The sequence below is a fragment of the Vitis riparia genome, chromosome 4 (assembly GCF_004353265.1).
Source record: "Vitis riparia cultivar Riparia Gloire de Montpellier isolate 1030 chromosome 4, EGFV_Vit.rip_1.0, whole genome shotgun sequence".
Lineage (NCBI taxonomy): Eukaryota > Viridiplantae > Streptophyta > Magnoliopsida > Vitales > Vitaceae > Vitis > Vitis riparia.
In genome coordinates this window covers 10644765-10669770 of record NC_048434.1, presented here as the reverse complement: position 1 = coordinate 10669770, position 25006 = coordinate 10644765, and the positions used below count along the sequence as shown (strand labels likewise).

General features: G+C 39.2%; 1 protein-coding gene across 2 annotated transcripts in view; it reads right to left on the bottom strand.

Annotated features, from left to right (window-relative positions):
* Positions 1–1883: 1883 nt before the first annotated feature.
* Positions 1884–25006, bottom strand: part of LOC117912834 (auxin response factor 8) — a 48665-nt gene continuing 25542 nt past the window's right edge. For both annotated transcript variants that reach the window (XM_034827575.1, XM_034827576.1), the window contains 8 exons: positions 22317–22407; positions 22045–22209; positions 21854–21976; positions 9988–10063; positions 4485–4632; positions 2880–3886; positions 2603–2793; positions 1884–2467 (listed from right to left, as the gene is read on the bottom strand). In XM_034827575.1, coding sequence (XP_034683466.1) covers positions 2287–2467; positions 2603–2793; positions 2880–3886; positions 4485–4632; positions 9988–10063; positions 21854–21976; positions 22045–22209; positions 22317–22407 — 1982 coding nt within the window. In that variant the 3' untranslated portion in view covers positions 1884–2286. The remainder of the gene's footprint in view (positions 2468–2602; positions 2794–2879; positions 3887–4484; positions 4633–9987; positions 10064–21853; positions 21977–22044; positions 22210–22316; positions 22408–25006) is intronic.

The following is a 25006-nucleotide window of genomic DNA, read 5'->3' as shown; positions in this document are numbered from 1 at the left end:
AATCGATATATCACTTTTACTCTAACTTTTCTATTCCTCAACATAAATTTGTGCATAATATTTCTCACTTGGAAAAACCAGCATCTTATAAGTAGGCCCACCATAATCCTAAGTGGGTTGAAGCAATGCAAGTAGAACTTTGTGCTCTTATAAACAATAATACATGGACCATGGTTCCTCTTCCTCCTGGTCATCACCCCATCAATTGTAAATGGATATTCAAAATTAAATATAACTCTAATGGAACTGTCGAGCATTATAAAGCCCAACTAGTTGCCAAAGGGTTTACAAAATGTGAAGGCATTGACTACAAGGAAACTTTTGCCTCAATTGCCAAACCAATCATTGTGCGTTGCCTCTTAACTATTGTTGTTGTTCGAAATTGGGATCTCCATCAAATGGAGGTCCAAAACACTTTTCTACATGGGGAACTCTTTAAGGAAGTTAAAATGCATCTCCTACGTGGTTTTCGTCGATAGAGAGAGCAAATTGTATGTCAACTCAATAAATCTTTATACGGCCTTAAGCAAGCCTCTCAAAGTTGGTTTCATAAGTTCTCTTCTGCGATCCAAAATATTGGTTTCAAACAATCAAGAGCAAGCTATTCTTTATTCACCAAGGTTCATGTGATTCTTTCACAAACATATTACTATACGTTGATAACATGATTATAATATAGAACAATGAAGAGGTGATTAGTGACTTTAAGAAGCATCTAAGCACTTGTTTTCGAGTCAAGGACCTTGAAATTTGAAGTATTTTCTTGGGGTCGAAGTTACACGCTCCAAAGCTGGAATTTCCATTTGCCAATGTAAACATACATTGGACATTAGAAAAAGTTCCATTACTTGGTGTGAAGCCTACCAAATTTCCAATCGAACAAAATTTGAAGCTAATTCCAATTGACGATGATCTTCTCAAGGACCAACCCATTATCATAGGATAGTTGGAAAATTAATTTATCTTACTATCATAAGACCAGAAATCACATATTCAATATCCATTCTTAGTCAATTTATGCGACAAACAAGAAGACCATATCTTAATTCCGTACATCACATCCTTTGATACCTAAAAGATGCACCAAGGCAAGGACTATTCTTCCTATGACATGGCCAATTGAAATTAGTTGGCTATTGTGTTGCGGAATGAGCCAGATGCTCAACTACGCGAAGGTCAATCACAAAGTAATATATATTTCTTGGCAAAGCTCTTGTGTCTTTGAAAAGCAAGAAGCAAACAACAGTGCCCAAACCTCCAATAGAAACCGAATATAAGTCAATGGCAGCGATCACGTGCGAACTTACTTGGCTTAGGTATTTGCTTCAAGATTTACGCTGATCACCATGAATCTGCAAGGTTGTTTTGTGACAATCAAGCTGCCATATACATTGCAGCAAATCCAATGTATCATGAACACACTAAATACATTGAGCTAGATTGTCACACAATCCGTTAGCAAATTCAAAACAATAAAATTGAAATGATTTATGTGCAAACGGGGAAACAAGTTGTCGACACATTCACAAAACCATTGGAGCAAATAGCTTTCAAATCTCATCTTAACAAGTTGGGAGTTCTTGACATTCACACTCCAACTTGAGGGAGAGTATTTAAAGGAAAATAGATTATTCTGGTTTGGTATAATTGTAATTTGGAAGGCAAGAATTCAATGTGCATACAGTGGAAATAACAAAACAGTCTTAACAGTTTCTTAGAATGGATTTTTTATTCTATGCATAAAACCCCTGTATCACTGAAAGTTGTATGAATTTCTGCATTGTTCTCCCGATCATTTTTTCATTGTTTATTTCTCCTGTCACCATTTTTTCATACATCACAAATTGAGGTGAAGGTTCAAAGGAGTCTGAAAGTACTCTTCGAAAACAGCTGACTGGCAATTATAAGAATAAATATGAAACAATAGAGGTGTGAGAGTGGCGATACCTTAACAAGGGTGTCATTCAATAGCTTAGTTCCCACAAGCCTAGGCTGGCAAGAAATGTTTTATCATTTTCCAATAAAATCTAATCTCTAAGTCCTGATCCTACACATTTTTAATATATGAAACCCATTCATGGCAATAACTAAGTAGCATGGGTGATACAGGTTGTATACAATACTTGTACAGACAAGTGCACAGCAAACAGACAGGAGAGAAATGGCACACACCATAACGTGGAAATCCCGGACAAAATGCATACAACAAGACATTTATTTCACTCCCAAGAGTAGGACTTGAAGCAATGACTCTGGCGTGTTATAGAACTGATTTTCCATGCATTCTCAGTACTCAAGCGACCCAGCAGAGGGTAGTCCAGAAACAAGGTCTCGATCATCAGTTCCACTGCTATTCATCCTTTGAGCACTATTTGGGCTGAATCCTGATTCAATCCCCTGTTTCCCCATTTTCTGCACATCCTCTGGTGAAAGTATCTTGATGTACCAGACATTATTCACAAATGCCCTGCACATGGGAATCACACATGGTCAGTCCATCATAACCCAACACTAGAGTCCCTAGTTTGCGCAGGATAATTGAGGCCACTTCTTTAAATCCTACTAACATTATGGGATGATTCAATATAAATTTCACACTTACTCCCATGGGTCGTCTCCAAGGAGAAGCACATCGTTCTCCCTGTCAACAAATACAAGCTGCCAGCCTGATCTCAGAGGGTTTTCTAGTTTCCCCTCAATTCCAAACATCTGACCCAGCTCCTCTCGCAGTTCATGATAGCTGCTGAACCGGGTGATGTCTAATGACCGCCCAACCGATCCCGATTTGTAAACCTACACAAGTAAACAGGCCACGATTTGCCCAGCACTCTTAAACAGATAATAAATAAAAGAAAGGTCCATTTGTTTGTGGTTCACACCTTGACAAATGTTCGGCTTGGAGTTGGAGGATCAACTTGTCCTGCATTCTGCAACAACTCTGAAGGGTCTTGCACGCAACCAAATAAAGAGCCCTGAAACGTAGAAGCCCCTAATGGCATCGAGGAAACATCAGCATCAACTGAGCTACCAAAACTGGGCACTGTTGTGGGGAGTAGCAGCCCAGACGAATCAATGTTTACACCAAAAAGAGTATGATTCTGGGCATCCAAGTTACAGTTTTCTGGTTCCACTGCAGCATCCTTCCCCGTAAATGGTGGGAGCGAAGTTGAGTTGGCAAAGGCATTGAACTGTGAATGTGCGAACTTTGTTGCCCATGGTTGTTGTGGTGGCTGCTCACTAAGCATAGACTGACCAGTTGTTCTCGAGAAGTTCAAGAGATTGCCACTCCCTTCAGGACACATAGAACCAAGCATATTTTGCATACTGGAAGGAGTAATAGATGAGAACTTGGTGTTAGAATCTGGGAAGTCAGCTTTTGAAAATGATAGAGATGACACATTTGGCTGCTGCCTCTGCTGGAGCTGATCACTTTGAATCTGAAATGATTCTTGATAAGAATGTTGCTGCTGTGGCTGCTCCTGTTGATTGTTAAGTTGTTGCTGTAGAAGGTGCCGGGGCAAGTTATCTTGTAAAATTTGAGTTTGTGCATGCGACATATGTTGAGGAATTGTTTGTTGAATCACTTGGGGCTGCTGCCGCTGCTGCAACAATGGATTATTGCTGCCCGTCTGTTGAAGATATTGGAAAGGCTGCTGAAACTGCATGAATTGCTGTTTCAGAGGATCCCCGCTTCCTAAATTCTGCAACCCAGCTGCCAACATGGCTTGGTATTGCTGATTATGATCATTTCCTAGAAATGTTGGATCCAGCCTCTGCTGCGTCCAAGGAAACATACCAACAGTTTGAAAATTCAGTGACTGAAGACCTTGGTCTCCAGTTTCTCCCCTTAGCCACATTAAGCCATTAGCAGCTTCGTCTCTGCTGTCTGTAACAAGACAATGGAAAAAAGAAAAAACAAATGACAAAAACAGGTGGTCTGGTATTTGAAGACACCCAATGCAATCCAAATACCCGTGTATTAAAATCAACAAGGATAACATTCAGAAAAGGGCTTTACTGGGGTGAATATAAATGATATTGTTACAGAAAGTAAATCTTTGAGCAACTTAAATTCCATCATCCTCTTCTATATGTATTAAGCACATTATCTAGAAAAGATCACATGCCATCTACATGAAGAGTACATCCAGCTTTGTAAGCACAGGATGCCTATTCCAGCCAACTTCTATTGTAGTTTCATCCATAAATACCATACAACAATTCTAGTAAAATAAGAAAACATAATATTCAAGGCAATAGAACTAGGCCTTTACCATACTCCAGAACACTAAGATGGATACTGACTATTTGATCAGATTTAAATTTTTCAAAACGCACCAACCCTAGCATGAGATTTATTTTTCCCCACCTCAACTTAAGCCTCCTTTGACATCACATATAAATGCATTTATGGTTTCATCCTAACCAATAAAAGTAAGGTGTTTGAAGTAAAAGCACCAAAAGAAACATTTTAGAATGTGTACCATGCAAAGATGAGGCCCCAGGATGCCAGGGTCGTTTTAGTCTGAGGGGAAACAATGATGGATACATGGGGAAAGTTGTTAAAGGCTCAATTTCCCACAACGATACCCTTGGCTGCCTCTCACCTGCAGTTGACTCATCCCAACCAACCTACAAAATAAAAAGTTAAAAAATTTAAAATAACAAATAATAAGTACTACAAAGAACAATATGTTGTTGGCTCATGCTATCCTCAAACAGAAACAAATCTTATCCTAGCTATTGATAAGAAAATTGTCTGAAGACAAAAAAATAAAATAAAATAAAATAAATCATTGTTGCTGACGAATTTTGAGGGAAACTATGTTAGTATTTTAGCAAACAGTAAGTAAACCAGATGGTTTATAGGAAGTCTAATAGTTCCAATATTTGTTAATGGAAAGATTATCCAAGTGCTGTTAACACAAACACTCCAATAGAGAAACTTCAAGCATTGGAACACTGTATTTGCTTAGTTGAAAGCAACCAAATAGCAAAGGGACATCGCCCCAATGGGAACAGATGAGAGTGTATCATATGGATAGGAGTTATATAAGTGGGTATGATCCCAAATATTCAATGAAGTCATCCATCAAAAAGCAGACTGAATCAGAACAAACCAACATAACTGAAGCTAATGATGTACTACATGGTTAAGGGTTTGTATACAAGCAATAGAAAGTGTTTTTTCCAACTTTGGGATAGAAGTAACAAAATGAGAACTTCCAAATATGGAATAATTAGTCTCTCTAATGAAACATACTTCATAAGAAAAAATATAGAAGCTACTGTATCATCCCATCTGCACATAATCATCCACCTTAAAACAAAATTAAGGGTGGTCCTAATTGTAATTGCAATCATAAAAAGAATTGCAAAACAACGAAGTACCTAAATGCTGCAGACAAATAAATGCACCAACTACAAAAAGGGTATCAAAGAGACCATGTGAAAACATGCTTTAGAAACCTGGAGTTCAATCCTTTTGGGTTAAGGGATCAAGAAATATCCATCTTGTGCTAAATTTCTTGGAATCAGTGGTTGAAGAAGCCTCTCCCGCACAAGAGATACCTTTAGTCTATTGCTTAGATCCACTGAAAGCCCTCTTGTTTCTTTTATGGAAAAATAATGTGCAATTTTCACCATGTTCAACAGTTGAACTATTCCTGCAAGGTTGACATTTACACAAATTTTTCCTTTCTTTGGAAGGACCAACTTTGCTGACTGTTGTTTTGTTGGCTTCACTCTGGAAATTACTTACATCTTGCATCCATCATTTTGCCAATAGCTGCTTTTACAAAGGAGATTTGGAGTTCTAACCTCCTAGTTACTTTGAGGATTGGTGTCAACTGTCCTCTTCAACAATACATCAAGACAGTCATAACTCCTCAAATAATGGCCTCAAAGCCTGAGTCATAGACATAGCCTTTTCCAAACTCCCATATATGATAGTAACTTGCTCTAAAATGCCTGCCCAAGCTATGAGACAAACAACTTCAGCTATAGTCACAGACAACTACTAGGGTTGTTTATGATCCTTCTTCAACCTGGCCAATTATCTTCAGTCCTCTAAATCCTTGAGGGCTCTAAGTCTCAACTGCACATCTCTGAGAGGTCATCTAATTGATGCCCTTAGTTAACAAAATCATCAAGTCCAACATCCTTGTTGTGTGTTCCAGGAATGCTTAATAGCAGGTGTGTATCAGATGTGGCAAAATCAATTGATGTCTTGTGCACCTAAGCAAGAGGAACAATTCATTTCACTTGAACAAACAGTGACCAAAGACCAGCATGTTACAAGGTCAGCCACTGCTGAAAGACAATCAACATCCTAATGTTAGCCTACTGTTGTGCTGAAAAAGCTCTGATATTCTTGTGGCGTCAGCAAAAGCTTTGGCATTATTTGTCCTAGTGGAAGCTTCAATACAATAAATTACTTTAAAACATCAAGATAAAGCAAAATCATTCAAACAGAACCATGAGATTTTGACATGATTTGACCAATTATGTCTACATCCAAAGATAAGAGAAAATCATTCTATTCTACCATAACAAATATTACATGGAATAGATAAAACAAATACCAGTCGTTAAACCTACACTGAGTAGGTAGAAATGTGAGGGAGAGTGAGAGACACCCACAGGAGTAAGAGCTCAAGGTTCAGATGTATGAATGGAGAAAAAAAACATGGAATGTTTCAAGCTCAATAGTTTTTTATTTTTTATATTTTCCATGGTATAGTTGAATGATTCTTTCTCATCTATAGATGTAGGCATAGTTAGCAAAACCACATAACTCCTTATATGCTTTTCATTATCTATTTTCATTTCTTATATTATTCTCCCTATTATTGTTTTGTGTCATAATTTACCACAACTAATGGTTTCAAAGCTTTTTCCATCACCAAAAGAAAAAAAAAAAAAAAACCAAGACTTCTATCTCCTTCAAGCAATGTAACGAATGCATTTTAGTTTCTCTTGGAAGCACTTGGAGATGTTCACAGAATTACAAAGAAAACAAGTAAAGTGAAAGCTTGACTTGCTAATCAACTACCCTTATGATCACTTCAAGCCTACAAACTATAACCATAGCTATGACTCCTAATTGTGCCCTAAGTTTAGTTCAAGTTACTTGTATTCCTATGATAGAAGATCTACTGATTTGTGAGTCTAGGTTTGATGATGTTCTAGATGGAGGTTACAAGCTTTGCAACTTCCTCTATTTTATACCCTTGCTTAGTGATCACTCTACTAGGAACTTCCTCATGGCCATGGAACCACTTTACTATCACACAGGCCACTACTACAAACAAGGATAAAAATATCGATAATCACAGATATATTGGAGATATATCGGCAGTTATTTTGACACAAAATATCGGAAGACCCAAAATTGATCAAAACATAAAAAAAAAATAAAAAAAATAAAAACCTCTTAGAAATGAAATTAGAATTATAATAGACATTTTAAAGTTGTTTTGCTGAAGAAATTGATATACATATATATATATATGTGTGTGTGTGTGTGTGTGTGTATGTGTGTGTGTGTGTGTGATATAATTTATCATATTTGACAATAATATTGTATGTGTCAATAAAAAAATATAAATTTTATAAGTGTATGTTGATTATTAAATTACATCAAATATTATTTGATATAATATTGTAATATTTGATTATAATATATCAAATTTAAAATATATTTAATATTAAAATTATGATAGATTTAATTCAATTATATTAAATGATGTAAAATAAATGATGATAAATGTATAATTTTTTAATATTTAATTAATATATTAATGATATTAAAAACACTGAAGAAAATTATCATGATAATTTTTATATTTTTGTTAATCAAATAAATAAAAAAATTTCATTTAATTATAAAATAATTATAATTAATTTGTTCATTAAAGTATTATTTTAATATTTTGTTTATATGATAACGTATAATATATATATGTTTGGTGCAAAATATTTATCACGGGGAAAACTTGCCCCAATGGTGCGCTGAGGTGCTTACCAAACGTTTTGTTTAGGGTTCAAGTCCCCTCAGCAGCAAAAAAAAAAAGCCAATTTTTTAGTTTTAACCGCCCTGCGTTGACCCGCATTGACCACCAATATATCCATGGTAAATATCATGATATTTCGGTGATATATCGCTGAAATATCTTGATATTTTAATCCCCAACTACAAATATATATATGTGTGTGTGTGTGTGTGTGTGTGTGTGTGTATGTGCACATGTGTGCGCGTGTGTGTGTGTGTGTGTGTGTTTGTGTATGTATGGGACCAAGTTGTTTGAAGGATAATCTAACAATTCATTTTGGTAACAAGGCTGTCTCACAAATGATGTAAACTCCTTCGCCCTTTCATTTCCAACAGTTTCAGAATTAACAAGTTAGTCCAAACAGGTAAATTAGCCAAGTGATGAGTCAATAATCTCACATTTGTTCAATTAGTGGAATATTTTCCTAAGATGAGAAACTTAACAAAGAGATTTGACTCGTCAAGCATCAGCTGATATGTCAAGTATGGCCAATATCTACAAGCATCAACAAAAATTTCAATTATAGATTTAAATGACCAAATAGGTGTGTGTGTGTGTGTGTTTGTGTGTGTGTGTGTTGAAATACCAATCAAAGAACAATGTGTTCTTTTTAAAAAGTTCTTAAAAACAAAAACTGAAATTGAACCTTTCAATTCTCAAATTGGACTATATGTGTAAGGTTCTGGTTTATAACATTACCAAAGTCCTACACCTTTTGCAACTGTACTCAATATTTCAATCCAGTTCAGGTCAATAAAGCCTTGATACCAGCTGCCTAGGATTGCCTAGATAATTGCATTTTTGGCATCCAATTATATCTAGATCCATTCTCCGTTAAGCTCTTGGCAACAATGCCCTCTATCCATGTGCTTTTCAGGCATCATCACATCCTTTCACCACCATCAATTTGTATTGCATTTAATCAGATAGCAAATCATCTAGCTAAGCATAAAGCTAATCAATTAGAGCATTTTGTAAGGAATCTTTTACCTCCATGAGCACTAATTTCATGTTTTGTAGCTGCTTTATATTTGGGGATTTTTTTTTTTTTTTTTTTTTTACTTCTAACTCTCCTTTTTTGCTTTCTTTTCTACAACTCTTTCTTCCTTCAAGACAAGCTTTGTTTTTTGGAAAGGATAACTCATTCTTCTTCATATAATTGTTTGAAATTCAATAAAATGAATTATTTGATTCTGATTAAAAAGATAATAATTTCTTTCAACATTAGTAGTCTGAAGTACAAAAAATCATGGACATAAATTCTCCTCTAATCTTCAATGAACTTAAAAGAAATGGATACTTGAATGGTTTGCCAGTTTTCCCACATGTTAACTCTACCTAGAGAAACTTGTACTCAATCATCAACCCAATCAAATTACAACCAACAACACCAAACAAAAAACAAAAAAAAAAAAGGGCAAGTGAAAATGTGGTAATAACTCTAGCACAGAGTAGATAGAACAGCACCATCAAATAACACGAGATATTACCAATTCAAATTGATTGTTCTTAAATTATTATTCAAAAGCTAAAAAAAATTGAAAATACATACATGAGCACATCCTTATATTGAAATCTGCCCCACATGGAATTTTTAACAAAAGAAAACCCAAAAAAATATGAAATAAATAAAATAGCGTCATGACATAAAAATAAATAAATAAATAAATAATAAAAAATAAAAAATAGCTTCTTTGCATTTTAAGATTGATAAAAAGGCATATTTAGATAACAAACAACCATAATAATTCAAAATCAGTGGAACTTTTAACAAGAGAGAACCTGGAAAGAAATTCACACAGAAACCCTTTCTTAAGGCAACATTATACTGAACATAAGTACTTCATTATATAGGTCTGAAACGTTATCAAGGAAAATAAGAGTGCACAACTGCATGCATGTTGAAAGACGTATAGGTACTACACATATTTACCTTAACCGATCGCCAATGAGAATTTGGCCAACGAACAGGATCCAGGTCACTTATGCCAGTTATCGTACCCATGTACCTGAACCACACAAGCTTCACACATAAATATACATGTAATTATAAACATGGAATAATAATATATTTGTCACCTCCACAAAGCAGTTCCTTGGTGCCACACCATTCAGGAATATGCAACAAGAATTTAGGCTGCACCTTTTGCAAGAAGCTATTTCTACCACTCACCAATTTAAAGACCAAATCAATCCAACAGGCAAATAAACCGTTGGCCTCTACGTTTACATGCTCTAATCTAAGGGGTTCACTACAAGCTTACAATAGAGGCAAATGATTTAAACATAAAATCTTAGTTTTAAGGCAGAAATTATTTGGCAATCCACTCAAAAATCTGCTTTGCCCCAAAGGTAAAACCTATAAAAATGGCCTGCCCTTCCATACTAGTTTGCAGGGAACACTTCCTCCACATAATAAATATTTTCTAGTGGCCCATAATTCTAGCTCATTCATCATTGATCAAAGACTGAAAGGATATTAACTCAACAAATTGCAGAAATGGCAAAACAAATGCCATAAAATTGCTAAAAGTTTTCAACATCATAGAAGCCTCAGAATATAAAAAATGTCATTGCATAATGCAAGTAATGTGAAAATATTATTGAGTTGAAAAAAATAATTTTTTATTCAACCTTATTTTTCCACTACATCAAACTCTAATTTATAGAGTTACAACATATGTGAAACAGAAGCCAGAGATAACCTCTTAGCTAACCTGAAATCTAGGAACAGAAAAATAAATTTAAAAATAAACAACTTGATCAGATAAGATAGTTGTCTAACAAACAAATCTAATCTTATATTAAATAACATAAATTTAAACTAACTAAAAAAACGTAATCTTTCAACACTCCCCCTCAAGTTGGTGAATAGATATCTATCATTCCCAGCTTGTTTGCCAAATCTTCAAAAATATGTCTGGACAGTCCTTTGGTGTGTATATCTCCTATTTGTTGTGTGGTTGGTACATAAGTCATGCAGATCACTCCATTTTCAACTTTTTCCTTGATGAAATGCTTATCCACCTCTACATGCTTCGTGTGATCATGGTGAACTAGGATGTAGGCAATGCTAATCGCAGCTTTGTTATCACAAAAAAGCTTCATAGGTTTCTTACTTGGTATCTTGAGTTCTTCCAACAGTCTTTGAAGCCAGATCAACTCACATGTTGCTCATGCTAATGCTCTATATTCAGTTTCTGTACTACTCCGGGCCACAACATTCTGCTTCTTGCTCTTCCATGTGACTAGGTTTCCCCATACAAAAGTGCAGTATCCTGTTGTTGACTTTCTATCATCAATAGAACCCACCCAATCTGCATCTGTATAAGCCTCCACACCCCTCTTCTCATTTTTGCCAAAGAATATCCCTTTTCCAGGTATAGTCTTTAGGTATCTCAATATTCTATGCACAGCATCTAGATGTTCTTGAAATGGGTCTTGCATATATTGACTAACTAAACTCACTGCAAAAGCTATGTCAAGTCTTGTGTGAGCAAGGTATATTAGTTTTCCAACCAATCTCTAGTATCTCCCCCTATCTATTGGATTACCTGCCTTCATTCTTAGTTTGTCATTCCATTCTATAGGTGTATCAGATGGCTTGCAACCAAGCATGCTTGTTTCCTTCAATAAGTCAATTATGTATTTCTTCTAGGATATAGAAATCCCTTTTTTTGTTCTAGCCACTTCCATGCCTAAGAAGTACCGCAGTTGACCTAGACCCTTGATCTCAAACTCTTGTGCTAAAAATCCTTTTAATTGTACTAATTCCTCCGAGTCATCTTCTATAAGTATAATATCATCTACATACACTATTAGAATAGCCACTTTCCCATTTTGAGAGTGCTTGAAGAATAATATATGATCCGTCTAGCCCTGATTGTACCCATATTTTTTTACAGACTTTGTGAAGTGATCAAACCAAACTCTTGGTAACTGTTTCAATCCATAGAGAGATTTCTTAAACCTACATACTTTTTTACCTTCATAATCCCCATCAAATCCGGAGGGTAAGTCCATATACACTTCCTCATCAAGTTCCCCATTAAGGAAAGCATTCTTCACGTCCATATGATGAAGCGGCCAATCAAGGTTTGCAGCTAGTTGAAACAGTACTCTAATGGTATTAAGCTTAGCAATTGGAGCAAAAGTCTCATTGTAATCGACACCAAAACTTTGGGTAAAACCTTTGGCCACTAGTTGAGCCTTGTATCTATTTATATTGCCATCTGATTTATACTTGATGGTGAAAACCCATTTGCAGTCCACTAGGTATTTCCCTTTTGGTAGCTCCACAATATCCCAAGTATCATTCTTTTTTAAGACTTGCATCTCTTCCATAATTGCAGCTTTCCACTTGGGAATTTATAGAGCTTCATGAATTCTTGTAGGAACTTCTGCAACTGTAATTTTTTCACTTTTTTTTTTTATAGATAAACACAGAAAATTTTATTAAAAGAAGGGAGCAAGAAGGCAACCCGAAGCATACAGGAAGTATACACGAGAAGCCCCACAACAAAAAACACAAGGAAGCATACACTCACCAACCCTCAATTAGAACCCAACCAATCCACAAAGTTAATTAAGGAGCGGGTTTCTCCATCTAAACAAGACTTAGACCAAGAGGAAAGATTACAAACAAAGGAGATTTTCAATCTTTGGATCGACAAAGCCACATTATCAAAAACTATCCTATTTTTTCTTTCCAAATCGTCCAAAATAAACAAAGGGGAGCTGCCCGCCAAGTCTTCCCACGCTTCTTGTCCACAAAGGAAGCGGACCAACCAAGGAGAGTGTCTCTAACCGTAAGCGGAAGGACCCAATTAACCCTAAACAACGAAAGCACAAGATTCCACAACACCCTCATCTTGGGGCAATGAATAAGGATGTGGTTTATTGTCTCCTCGTCATCACAACATAAGAAGCACCTGTTTGCTAAAATCCAACCCCTCCTTTTGAGTTGATCTTGGGTTAGCACCTTCCCCCAAGAAGCTTCCCAAGCAAAAAAACCCACCTTAGTAGGCACGCAAGGGCTCCATATGATTCTCCACGGAAACGGGACTGCACCACCAGAATCAAGAGTATTGTAAAGGGATTTTACAGAGAAAATCACATTCTTAGAAACATTCCACAACACTCTATCCTCCATCCCAACATTAAGCCTCTTTCCTTGAAGGAACGAAAGGAGACTCGCCACCGCCTCCAACTCCCAGTCATTAAATGGTCTAGAAAAACAAGGATACCATCCCCCTGCATCCCCCATAGAATACCAACAATCCGCTATCCACGCATCTTGAGAGACCGCAAAGGCAAACAAAGAAGGAAAAACCTCACAAAGGGGAATGTTTCCACACCAAATGTCCTTCCAAAATTTCACCCTTCTACCATCCCCTACAGTGAAGGGAACGTTTTTAAACATTAGAACGCCTTCCTTTCTAATTTCCTTCCACAACCCCACCCCATAGCCTTCCCTAACCTCACGAGAGATCCACCCTCCTCCTTCTTCCCCATACTTTGTGCTAATAATAAGCTTCCAAAAAGACTCTCTTTCAGCCGCAAAACGCCAGCTCCATTTACACAACAGGGCCCTATTGAGGATAGAAAATTTTCTAATCCCCAAGCCACCCTTCATTTTATGAGAGCGAACCACATCCCACTTTACAAGATGAGGCCTCTTCTCCAACGCACCCCCACCCTAAAGGAAATCCCTTTGGATTTTCTCATGCCTCAATCTTACAACTCTTGGAATACGCATCAAAGACATAAGATAGATCGGCATGCTAGCCAAAGTGCTCCGAATGAGAGTGATTCTCCCCCCCTTAGAAATGAACTGCCTCTTCCACAAAGCGAGTCTCTTCCTCATCCTTTCTTCCACACCATCCCACACAACCACCGATTTGTGAGGAGCACCTAGAGGTAGCCCCAAATAAGTGGAGGGAAGGGAACCCACTTTGCAACCCAATTCAGAAGCCAAAACCTCGGCATTCTCAACTCTTCCCACCGGCAGAATTTCGCTCTTGTTCAAATTGATGTTCAGACCAGAAATGGCTTCAAACCACATTAAAAGCCAGCTTAGAACAGCCATTTCGTCTTGGGAATCCTCACAAAAGACCAACGTATCATCCGCGAACAACAGGTGAGATACTTGAATCCCATTTCCACCCCTACCCCTTAACCTGTAGCCGGTCAAGAAGCCCCCCCTAACCGCTTTGTTAATGAGGCAGCTTAAGACCTCCATTCCTAAGACAAACAAGTAGGGGGAAATGGGGTCCCCTTGCCTTAACCCTCGAGTGCTCTAGAAGAAACCCATAGGCGAACCGTTGATTAGAACTAAGAAGGAAGCGGTGGAGATGCACCACCTGATCCAACCAGCCCACTTCTCCCCAAAACCCATTTTTTGCATCACTGACATCAGAAAATCCCAGTTAATATGGTCGTAAGCCTTCTCTAGGTCCAGTTTGCATAACGCACCAGCTTCGTCCCCTTTCAACAGCGAGTCTATGGCGTCGTTAGCAATAACGCTGCGTCAAGGATTTGTCTTCCTTCAACAAAGGCATTTTGGGTAGGAGACACCACCTTACTCACTACTTTCTTCAGCCTATTGGCTAGGACCTTGGCGAGAATCTTGTACAGACCACCCACCAAGCTGATGGATCTATAGTCACGTAAATCCTCAACCCCGCCTTTCTTAGGGACTAAAACCAGGAATGTGGAGTTAAGACTTCTAACAAATTTCCCCCTCTCAAAAAAATCCTTAAAGAAGCCCATTATTTCGTCTTTGACAAAATCCCAACAAAACTGCCAGAAAGCAATGGGAAATCCATCCGGTCCAGGATCCTTGTCCCCATTCAGCTCCGATAGGGCCAAATACACCTCTTCCAAGGAAAACATCTCCTCCAGCCTGGCAGCCTCCTCTCTCCCAATTCTATCAAACTCCATGCTGCTCATACTCGGGTGCCAGCCACCAGGATCCGATAACAAGTCCTGATAGGCCCTCACCACTCCCCTTTGAATTTCTTGATCTTCTAAAAGCCAGTTACCATTGACTTTAATCTTTTTCAAACAATTCCTTCTACTGTTGGAGTTTGCCATCTTATGAAAGAAAATCGTGTTCTTATCTCCTTCCTTCAACCATGTTTGTCTTGATTTCTGCCTCCACGAGATTTCCTCCATAATCGCCCACTTTTTAAACTCCTCCTTGGCCTCCTTTCTAGCCTTTAACTCCTACTCATTTAACACTCTCTGCCTCTCCTGATCATCCCAAAAAGAAACTTTGCCCAAAGCCATCCTCAAGTTCACCCCCACTTTACCAAAGACTTCCTTATTCCAATTCTTCGGCTTAACTTTTAAGGCCTTTAGTTTTTCTGAGAGGACAAAGCTATAAGATCCACTGTAATTAAACCTTGCCACCAGCCCTTCAGAAGATCCTTAAATCCCTCCTCCTTCAACCATATATTCTCAAAACGAAAAGGAATAAGACCTCTCCTAACTCCACCCCCATCTAACAGGATTGGGGAATGGTCAGACACAGGCCTTGGGAGTGTGCACTGAGACACTCCACTAAAATGGTTTTCCCAGTCCTCCGAAATTAGGAAACGATCTAGTCTTGACCTTGATTGGCCATTCAGCCCCCCACTCCACGTATAAGGACCCCTCTGAAGAGGCAAATCACTTAAAGTCAGCTCATCTAGCACCTCCGAGAACCTTCTCATAGCACCAGACAATCTTCCTTCTCTACTACGTTCACTGGGAAATCTAATAACATTGAAGTCCCCACCGATGCACCAGGGATCAGACCACAAACCTCGAATTGCACCTAACTCTTCCCAAAAAGGTTCTCTATACCTTTTCAAAGTAGGGCCGTAGACCCCCGTAAAGAACCACATAAACCCATCCTCACAGTTCTTGAATCAACACAAGATTGAGAAGATTCCCACTTCCAGGCCTACTAACTCCAACACTCTCTTATCCCAGAAAACCACCACCCTTCCAGCTGCCCCTCTTGCATTCACAGCTCCCCAACCTAAGAATCTTCCCACGCCAAGACTATGAATAACCCCTTGGGACATTTCTTGAATTTTGGTCTCCTGCAAGCACACCACATCCACTTTTTGCGATCTGATTAGGGCCTTGATTATGTTTTATTTCTGTCATTAGCCTCTCTGACATTCCAAGATAGAATCTTTAGCTTCATCTAACTGTCGAGATTCTAACCCCACCTTCTCTGACTACAAAATTCTCCTTTCTCGCCCCATTATAATTGATAGACCACTCAAGTTTTTTCAACTCCCGATCAAACTTAATGGTCCCTGACGTGCCCTTCTTCAAATTTTGCTCTCTTCTTCTCTTAGTCCTTAGGAGCAAATTCAGGATTTCGCCTTCAAAACCTTCCGTGGAGAATCCTAAGAATTTGCTAAACCTCTCCAGGCAACTGTCGTCCCACCGGCAACCATCCAGATCCTAAAGCAACCCCTCAAACTCCCCACCTGGACCTTCTCCAGCCATTGGCTTCTCTTCCTTAGAGGCTAGCACCCCATTGCTACCGTCAGCCAGAATGATACTCAACGGAGTCTGCTTCTCTTCGTTGACCTTAGAAACCGAAACACCGAAGGACCCCTCATTCAACGTCGCCCGTCCAAAAAAAGAAGGAGAAGGAGAAGAGAGATCCCGACCCCCCAAAGGAATAAAACAGAGATCGACATACCGGAAGCCTCTTCGCAAAGTGCTTCGTCAGTCAAGAGCCCCCGATCCATCATCTGTGAGGAGTATCGCATCATCGAGTCTCGCGGCAACCCGACAAGGGGATCGGCTTCTCCTCTTGAGTCTTGACTTGCACCCCTGGATTTGGAAGGCAACTACAAAATCCAAGCCCTAGGAAGCGAGATTTGGGTCTCGTTTCCATAAAAGGCCCCATCTTCCATTGCGACAGCTTAAACAGGCCCACAAGCCTCACCCGACACCCCCTCTCTTAAGGAGCTCTTTAGGGGACTGGGCCTTGGATCCCGGCCCAAAACCACCCGGCTTACAAGACTAAAGTCTTGGGCCTCCCCACAGCTTAAAGCTAAAGGACCACAGCTAGGCCCACTGCATGGGCCTGCCAGCCCACTACCACAATTGACCAGACTGATGGGAGAGGACTCCCTACCCCCTCCCACTAGGTCGGCTGGACCACCAACCCATCTCCTCTCAACAGTCCCTTCTACAGAGGCCTCATCAGAAGGTATGGGTGGTTTCCCTCCATTACGCGCCACGTCTTGTACCTCCGCCTACAACCACAACTGTTCCACCCCCTTCCTTTGACTCCCACAACAAGCCACCCGATGAGACCCAACAACTTCTTCGCCTACCCTTAGCCCGCCCTTCCCGGAAGAGCTTCCCGCCGGTACCACCTGCGAGAACCAAGGTGCAGATTCCCACCATAGATGGAGGGAAAAGCACCCCGTCCCCAAAACTATATGAGCAGAGTTAGGGACCTCCTAATCTGCACGCTTCACCAAAATCCTCGCCCATTGCATCTCAGACATGGATTTGGTTCCTTCATCCACTGCTATAAATCCTCCGCACCCATCTCCAATTCTTTTAAACACCTCAAAACTCCAAAAATGGAGTGGGAGCCCGACCACCCTTACCCATGTCTCTACGGCAATGGAGTTCTTGCAGGAACACCCCACCTCTGGGTTCCATTTGCCCAAGATAAGACAATTTTCCTTAATGCTTCTTTTGCCTCTGGCCAAAACACACTCAACCTCTTGAGCCAGATCGAAATCGAACATCATAATACCCCTGCCTAACACGGCAATCGACAACTTCCCCTTAACCTCCCAATTTTGACGGGTCCAGAACCTAACGTAATCCAAATCAGGTAATGGGGCTGAGATAGAACCCCACCTCCCTATTAGACAATGTTTCAGTTGCTCTAATCTTCCACACACCTCTTTTTCCCCTACCTCTAACCACACTGACTCACCCGCCCTTCTCGGGGTCGATTTAACAGCTTCTGCAAAAGACTTCATTCCACCCCCTTTTCCTTCCACTGAACCTTCAAGACTCCCTTCAGCTTGAACGGAGCCTCTGGCACATTGATGAACTTTAATCCTTCTGACGGTGTCACTCCAAGACCTCTCAACCTCACGGCCAAAGTGTTCCATCCACTGGCCTAACCCTTCCCTTCAGGGAAGATAATGCTATATCTTTTGCTTCCATATCTCAAACAGAGCATAGGATGAACCTCCCTACCTTGTTCAACCGTCGCTCCATTCTAAACTTTCTGTTTCCCTCCAACCATTCAATAACCCATCTTTGATCATCCACCTCTCTACAACTGGTTTCAACGCCTTCCAAAAGACAACGAAGGCTAGCCCCCGCAAATCTAATCCAAGAAGCAAAACCCCTACTTCTCTCCCATATACATCCTTTCAACTTTCCACTCGAATCCTCAACCACAATCTCAAATAATTTGGACTCCACCACAAATCGACTTCTTCCTCCCCTAAGGCTCATCTCTTTACAGTTCTTAACTATAATTTTTTCACTTAGAGCCTAATATGGTGAAGATAGGTTGTTGTAGGACAGATAGTTGGATATCAAATACTTTGTACATGATCTAATACCTTTCCTGACTACAATTGGCATGTCAAAGTCCAAGTCATTTTGTTGTTGCAACATATCTTCTTGTTGATTGCCCGGGAAACTTGAGACTCCTTCCCACCCTAAGACTCCTTTAGATTCGGGATTTGTTTCCGATTCAGTCTCTTGCCAGTGCTATTGGAGTGTGACAGCAAGTACTTCCTGAGGAACCTGATGCTTTGTCTTTCGCGAATAAACACGAAGCTTAGGTTGGTGATTAAGCATGGGAAAATCTCCTCCTGTTCCCAACTTTGTTTCTATATTTTCCATAATTATTAGTACCATAATTGACTCAGCTGGAGGTTTGGACAAATTTGGTGACCCGATTGACATTAGAAGAGGAATAGTTGAGAAATCCCAAAGACAATCTTCACTTAATTTCTCCCCCTAAAGAGAAGGATTTGGATAGCATGGTTGGTCCTCAAAGAAAGTAGCATCCATGGTGACAAACAGTTTTCTAGTTTTAGGGCAATAGCACTTGTATCCTTTTTGGCATGGTGAATATCCGAGGAAAAGGCATTTTGTGACTCAAGGATCAAGCTTGGTATTAGTGGAAATATGAGCAAAGACAATTCAACCAAAGGTTTTTATGGGAAGATTTTGGATTAATCGTGGGTGAGGATAGGTTTGGAGTAGGATTTGTAAGGGAGTTTGAAATTGGAGAACCCTAGATGGAAGACGATTTATAATATAAGAGGCAGTGAGGATGGCTTCTCCCCAAAACAACTTAGGGACATTATTTGTGAACATTATAGGACAATCAACTTCTAATAAATGTCTATTTTTTCATTCAGCTATGCCATTCTATTGTGGGGTTCCAACACAAGTGCTTTGATGAACAATTCCATTATTCTTAAGGTAGGTCCCAAGGATAGCGTTAAAGTATTCGCGACCATTATCTGTGTGTAGAATTTGTATGTGGGTTTGAAACTGGGTTTTGATCATTTGGTGAAAAAAATGGAAGGTGGACTCAGCATCAGATTTTTCCTTAAGTAGGAAGACCTAAAATAGACATGTGTGATCATCAATAAAGGTGATAAACCATCTAGCTCCTGTGATATTATTTACTTTCGAAGGTCCCCAAATGTCACTATGAATCATTGAAAACGGTTTCGACATTCTATAAGGTCGGATGGGATAAGCAACTCGTGTATGCTTGGCTAATTGACATATCTCACACTAAAATAAATTTAGATCTTTACTTTAAAATAACGAGGGAAATGATCTTTTTAGATAGGAGAAGTTAGGATGCCCTAATCTTTTATGCCATAACATAATCTTATCTGAAACAGAAATGGGAATCAGAACAGATCCACTACTTAAAGCTTGAGCTTGTTTATTCACGACTTGTTTGTGATCCTCTAAGTAGTACAAACCATCATGTTCCTTAGCACTGCCAACCGTCCTCCCCAAATACAAATCATGAAACTCACAATAAGGAAAAAATTTAACCACACATTGCAACTCCCTAATTAATTTGCTAATTGAAACCAAATTGCAATTGAGACTAGGAACATGGAGGATTGAGTGTAGTGTTATATTAGGTGAAATGGACACTGTTCCTTTGCCAGCCACAGATGACAAGGAGCCATCAACAATTTAAATCTTAAAAATCCCAAGGCATAGTGTATTATTAGTAAACAGGTCAAGGTTGCCCGTCATGTGGTCGAGTGCACCGAAGTCAATAATCCATGACTCGACAGTTGCTGATTTTGTGGTCAGGGCAAATGAGAAGCTACCTTTTTGGGCTATAGAACTAGAGGGAGTAGGATTAGGTTGAGTATTGTGTTGCTGGAATTGTGCCTGCATGAAAAGTTATTGCAGTTTTGTCATCTGTTCAATGGTAAAAGTAGAATGTCCATGTGGCTTGTTGTCCTCTACTGTGGCCTGCTATCCTCGTCCATCACCTTGCTTTCTTGGTTGCCAATTTGTTGGTTTCCCATGTAATTTCCAACAATTTTCTCAACTATGGTTATATCGCTAACAATGATCACACCATACACGATTATTCCATCGCCCTTCACGCAGGTTAGGAGTCCAACGCTACTCACCAAAATTTGGCCGCTGCTCTCCATAATTTGGACGCTGCTCTCCAGAGGCCAAACTACTACGTTTTGTGACAAGAGCAAAGTTTTGCAGCAAGGATTCGGCTGATGGATCCTTGGAGGTTTTGAGCATTACTCACTTTCTACTTTCTTCCCGTCTAACTTCAGCAAAGGCTAAGACCATGGAGAAAAGCAAACAACCTTTCTTTCTCCAGTTTCTTGGTATATCTTACACTACAATCAGGGCAAGCCCCAGTGTTATCATCAAACAAATCTGACTCCTGCCACAAACCAATCAAGGTGTCATTGTGGAATCGCCTTGCTTCTTCTCCTTGAGTTCAAACTGTAGTTCAAAGAGTTGAGAAACATTACCAAGATCTGAATACATAACCCTAGCAATGTCCCAAATCTTTTTCATTGTCTTGTAAGAGAGATAATTCCACCCTATTTTAGGTCCCATCGAGTTTACCAGCCAAGCCATCACCATGGAATTCTTGAATTCCCATGTGAGATAGCCATGTTCAGTTGCTGCTGGTTTTTGAGTCTCCCCTGTTAAGTAGCCTAGTCATCCCTTGCTGCGAATGACAAGAAGGACAGATTGGGACCAGTCCAAACAATTGGTCCCATTTAATTTATGTTGGGTAATCTACAGGGTGTGAGATTCAACAATATTGCTGGTAGAAACAGAGTTGGATGGTTTGGTAATTGCCTCGAAGGATATTCTAGAGGCTCCATCACAAGCATGGCCAATCATTGTTGTTTTAACCATGGATAATAACCTTTTTTTAGGAAATCAGAGTGTTTTGATACCATATTGAATTGAAAAAAATAATTTTTTATTCAACCGCATTTTTCCACTGCATCAAACTCTAATTTATAGAGTTACAACAAATGTAAAACAGAAGCCAAAGATAACCTCTTGCCTGACCTAAAATCTAGGAACATAAAAATAAATTTAAAAATAAACACCCTGATCAGATAAGATAGTTGCCTAACAAACAAATCTGATCTGATCTTATATTAAATAACACAAATTTAAACTAACTAAAGAAACATAATCTTTCAACAAATATGAATCAATTGAAGGTACTTAATGTCATAGTGAATTATTAATTAGCATAATACCTGCGAACACTTGATTCCTCGGTCTCAAAAAGCATCCGAAAACGCATTCCAACAGAAACACGAGTGTGAAATACTGCTTTAACATATTTCGAAAGGGGTATGACAAACTCAGATGGACTAGCCCTGGACATAAGAAAGATATTAGAGGAAAGAGAGAATGAAAATTTGCATAAGAAACTTTGAATTGCCACCTTGGATTATAAAAGATTGTGAAACAGCTATTAGTGGCAGCAGCATGAGCTGCAGCAGCAAGGAGTCCAATGTGCATGCTGTCACTTGATAAAACAGAAGATGGCATCACAGTTTGTGGCCTAGTAGCACGACGAATTCCCAAAAGAAGCTGATTCTTTTCATTCCTAATGATGGAAATTAAAAGATAAGTAGATAATTAATAAATCTTAATCTGCAAGAATCTAATGAGAAGTTGAGGATTGATATAGCAAAAACATAAGAGAAAGAATACCAAATAAATAGGACAGAATCTCCAGCAACAAGTCTTTTGGCACTGACAAACACACTCCATCCTGTTGTAAGAAGATGTCGTTTCGGCTGTCCTGAAGATAGCAAGAAATACAACATGGTATTAGAAACGAATAAACAGGCTTCTGAATGTTTTAAAGATCAGAAACTATTCATCCATTTATTATTTGTGCATTGTTAAGAATTGGAGTTTCAAGTTTTAAGTTACATTCCAAATCTGAGTGATCTATATCAATTATTCAATCTTAGAAAGAGTGGAAGTCTTCATCAATATATGTTATTCCTTGCTACTAGATCAAAAATTGGATTTTTGAAAAGTCTCCAAGGTTTTTATTCATTGATATCCTAATCAAGTTTCATTTTTTCATGCAAAAGTCTCTTCTTTTATCCAATAACTTTTTAGAAGACAGCAACGCTTGATTTGTTCCATACAAAATTAGCTAAGTAGTGCTTATTCCCTTAGGACAATAGCCACAAGCAGTAGTAAAATGCAATCCAAGAGAAGAATGAAAAATTCTAATTATCTTTTCGCTAAGAAAATAAGAATACAAATGCCTATTTAAATACAACTATACATGTTGAATTCTAGCAATAATATAGGAAACAAACTGTGAAGAGAGAGAGAGAGAAGGGAGAATCCCTAATTATTGTTATTGAAAAACTGTAAAGAATACACATTGGACTTGGGTATATATATACATGTTAGTGGGACCCACAATACAATAAGGAAAGAAAAGGAAAAAAAAAAAGAAAAGTAAATAACCTAAATAACCATACACTATCTAACACTCCCCCTCAAGCTGGAGCATATATGTTATATGCACCAAGCTTGTTACAAATGTATTTAATTTTAGGACCTCTGAGAGATTTAGTAAAAATATCTGCTAGTTGATCATTTGAGTTAACAAAACTAGTCACCACACATCCTGATGCGATCTTCTCTCTAGTGAAGTGACAGTCAACTTCAATGTGTTTGGTCCTTTCATGGAAGACTGGATTGGATGCAATATGCAAAGCGGCTTGGTTGTCACAAATGAGCTTCATCTGTTCATCCTTTCCAAATCTCAACTCTCGAAGAAGATGTTTCAGCCATATGAGTTCACATGTTGCCAGAGCCATAGCTCGATACTCGGCTTCAGCACTAGATTTGGCCACTACATCTTGTTTCTTACTCTTCCAAGATATTAGGTTACCTCCAATAAAAACACAATACTCGGAAGTGGACCGTCTATCTGTGGGTAAGCCAGCCCAATCTGCATTTGTGTAACCAACAACTTAGGTATGACCTCTGTTCTCGTACAACACACCTTGGCCTGGTGTGCTTTTGATATATCGAAGAATGCGGATTACAGCATCCCAATGGCTATCACATGGTGACTGTAGGAATTGACTAACCACACTTACAGGAAAAGAAATGTCTGGACGAGTAATGGTGAGGTAGTTCAGTCTACCTACAAGTCGCCGATATCTCCTAGGATCTCCTAAAGGCTCCCCCTGTCCTGGTATAAGTTTGACATTTGGATCCATAGGAGTGTCTACCGGTTTACAGTCTGACATACCGGTTTCTTCCAAGATGTCTAAAGCATACTTCCTTTGGGAAAGAACCACACCGGAACTGGATTGAGCTATCTCAATCCCTAAGAAATACTTGAGTTTCTCCAAGTCTTTAGTCTGAAAGTTGGTGAAAAGGTGTTGCTTTAGTTTCTGAATACCATTCTGATCACTGCCTGTAATGACGATGTCGTCCACATAAACTACCAAATAAATACACTACCCCAAAGAGTTATGATGATAGAAAACGGAATGGTCTGCTGTACTGCAGAACATGCCAAACTCCTGAACAACAGAACTAAAACGGCTAAACCATACTCGAGGAGATTGTTTCAAGCCATATAGAGAACGGCGTAACCTGCACACTAAACCAGACTCCCCCTGAGCAACAAAACCAAGTGGTTGCTCCATATAAACTTCCTCAGCAAGATCCCCATGAAGGAAAGCATTTTTAATATCTAACTGATAAAGAGGCCAAGAACGCATAGCAGCCATGGAGAGCAATAGATGAACAGAAGCTATCTTGGCAACAGGAGAGAAAGTGTCGCCATAATTAGAACCATAAACCTGAGTATAGCCTTTAGCAACCAAGCGGGCCTTAAGGCGATCAACCTGACCATCAGGGCCAACCTTAACTGTGTAGGCCCAACGACAACCAACGGTAGATTTACCAAAGGGTAAAACAATAAGATCCCAAGTGTCATTGGAGTGTAAAGCAGTCATTTCATCTACCATTGCCTGTCGCCAGCCTGGATGAGAAAGAGCCTCAAGAGTGCTCTTAGGAAGAGAAACAGAAGATATAGCAGAAACAAATGCAGAATAGGGTAAAGACAATCGATGGTAACTCAAAAAATTGTAAATAGGATGAGGATTACGAGTAGATCGATTACCTTTCCGAAAAGGAATGGGTAAGTCAGCAGGAGGAGGCAAAGTCGGGGCAGGAGAAACCGAAGGGATATGAAGTGAGTCAACAGGTACCTCGGCCAAAGAAGGAGGAACAGCGACACGATGACGGCGATGATAAACCTAAAGTGGGCGAGAAGGCACTGCATCAAGTGGGGAGATAATGGGAAGGGGTAAGACTTCAGAAACAGGAAGAGACTCAGAGGTGGAGAAGAACGG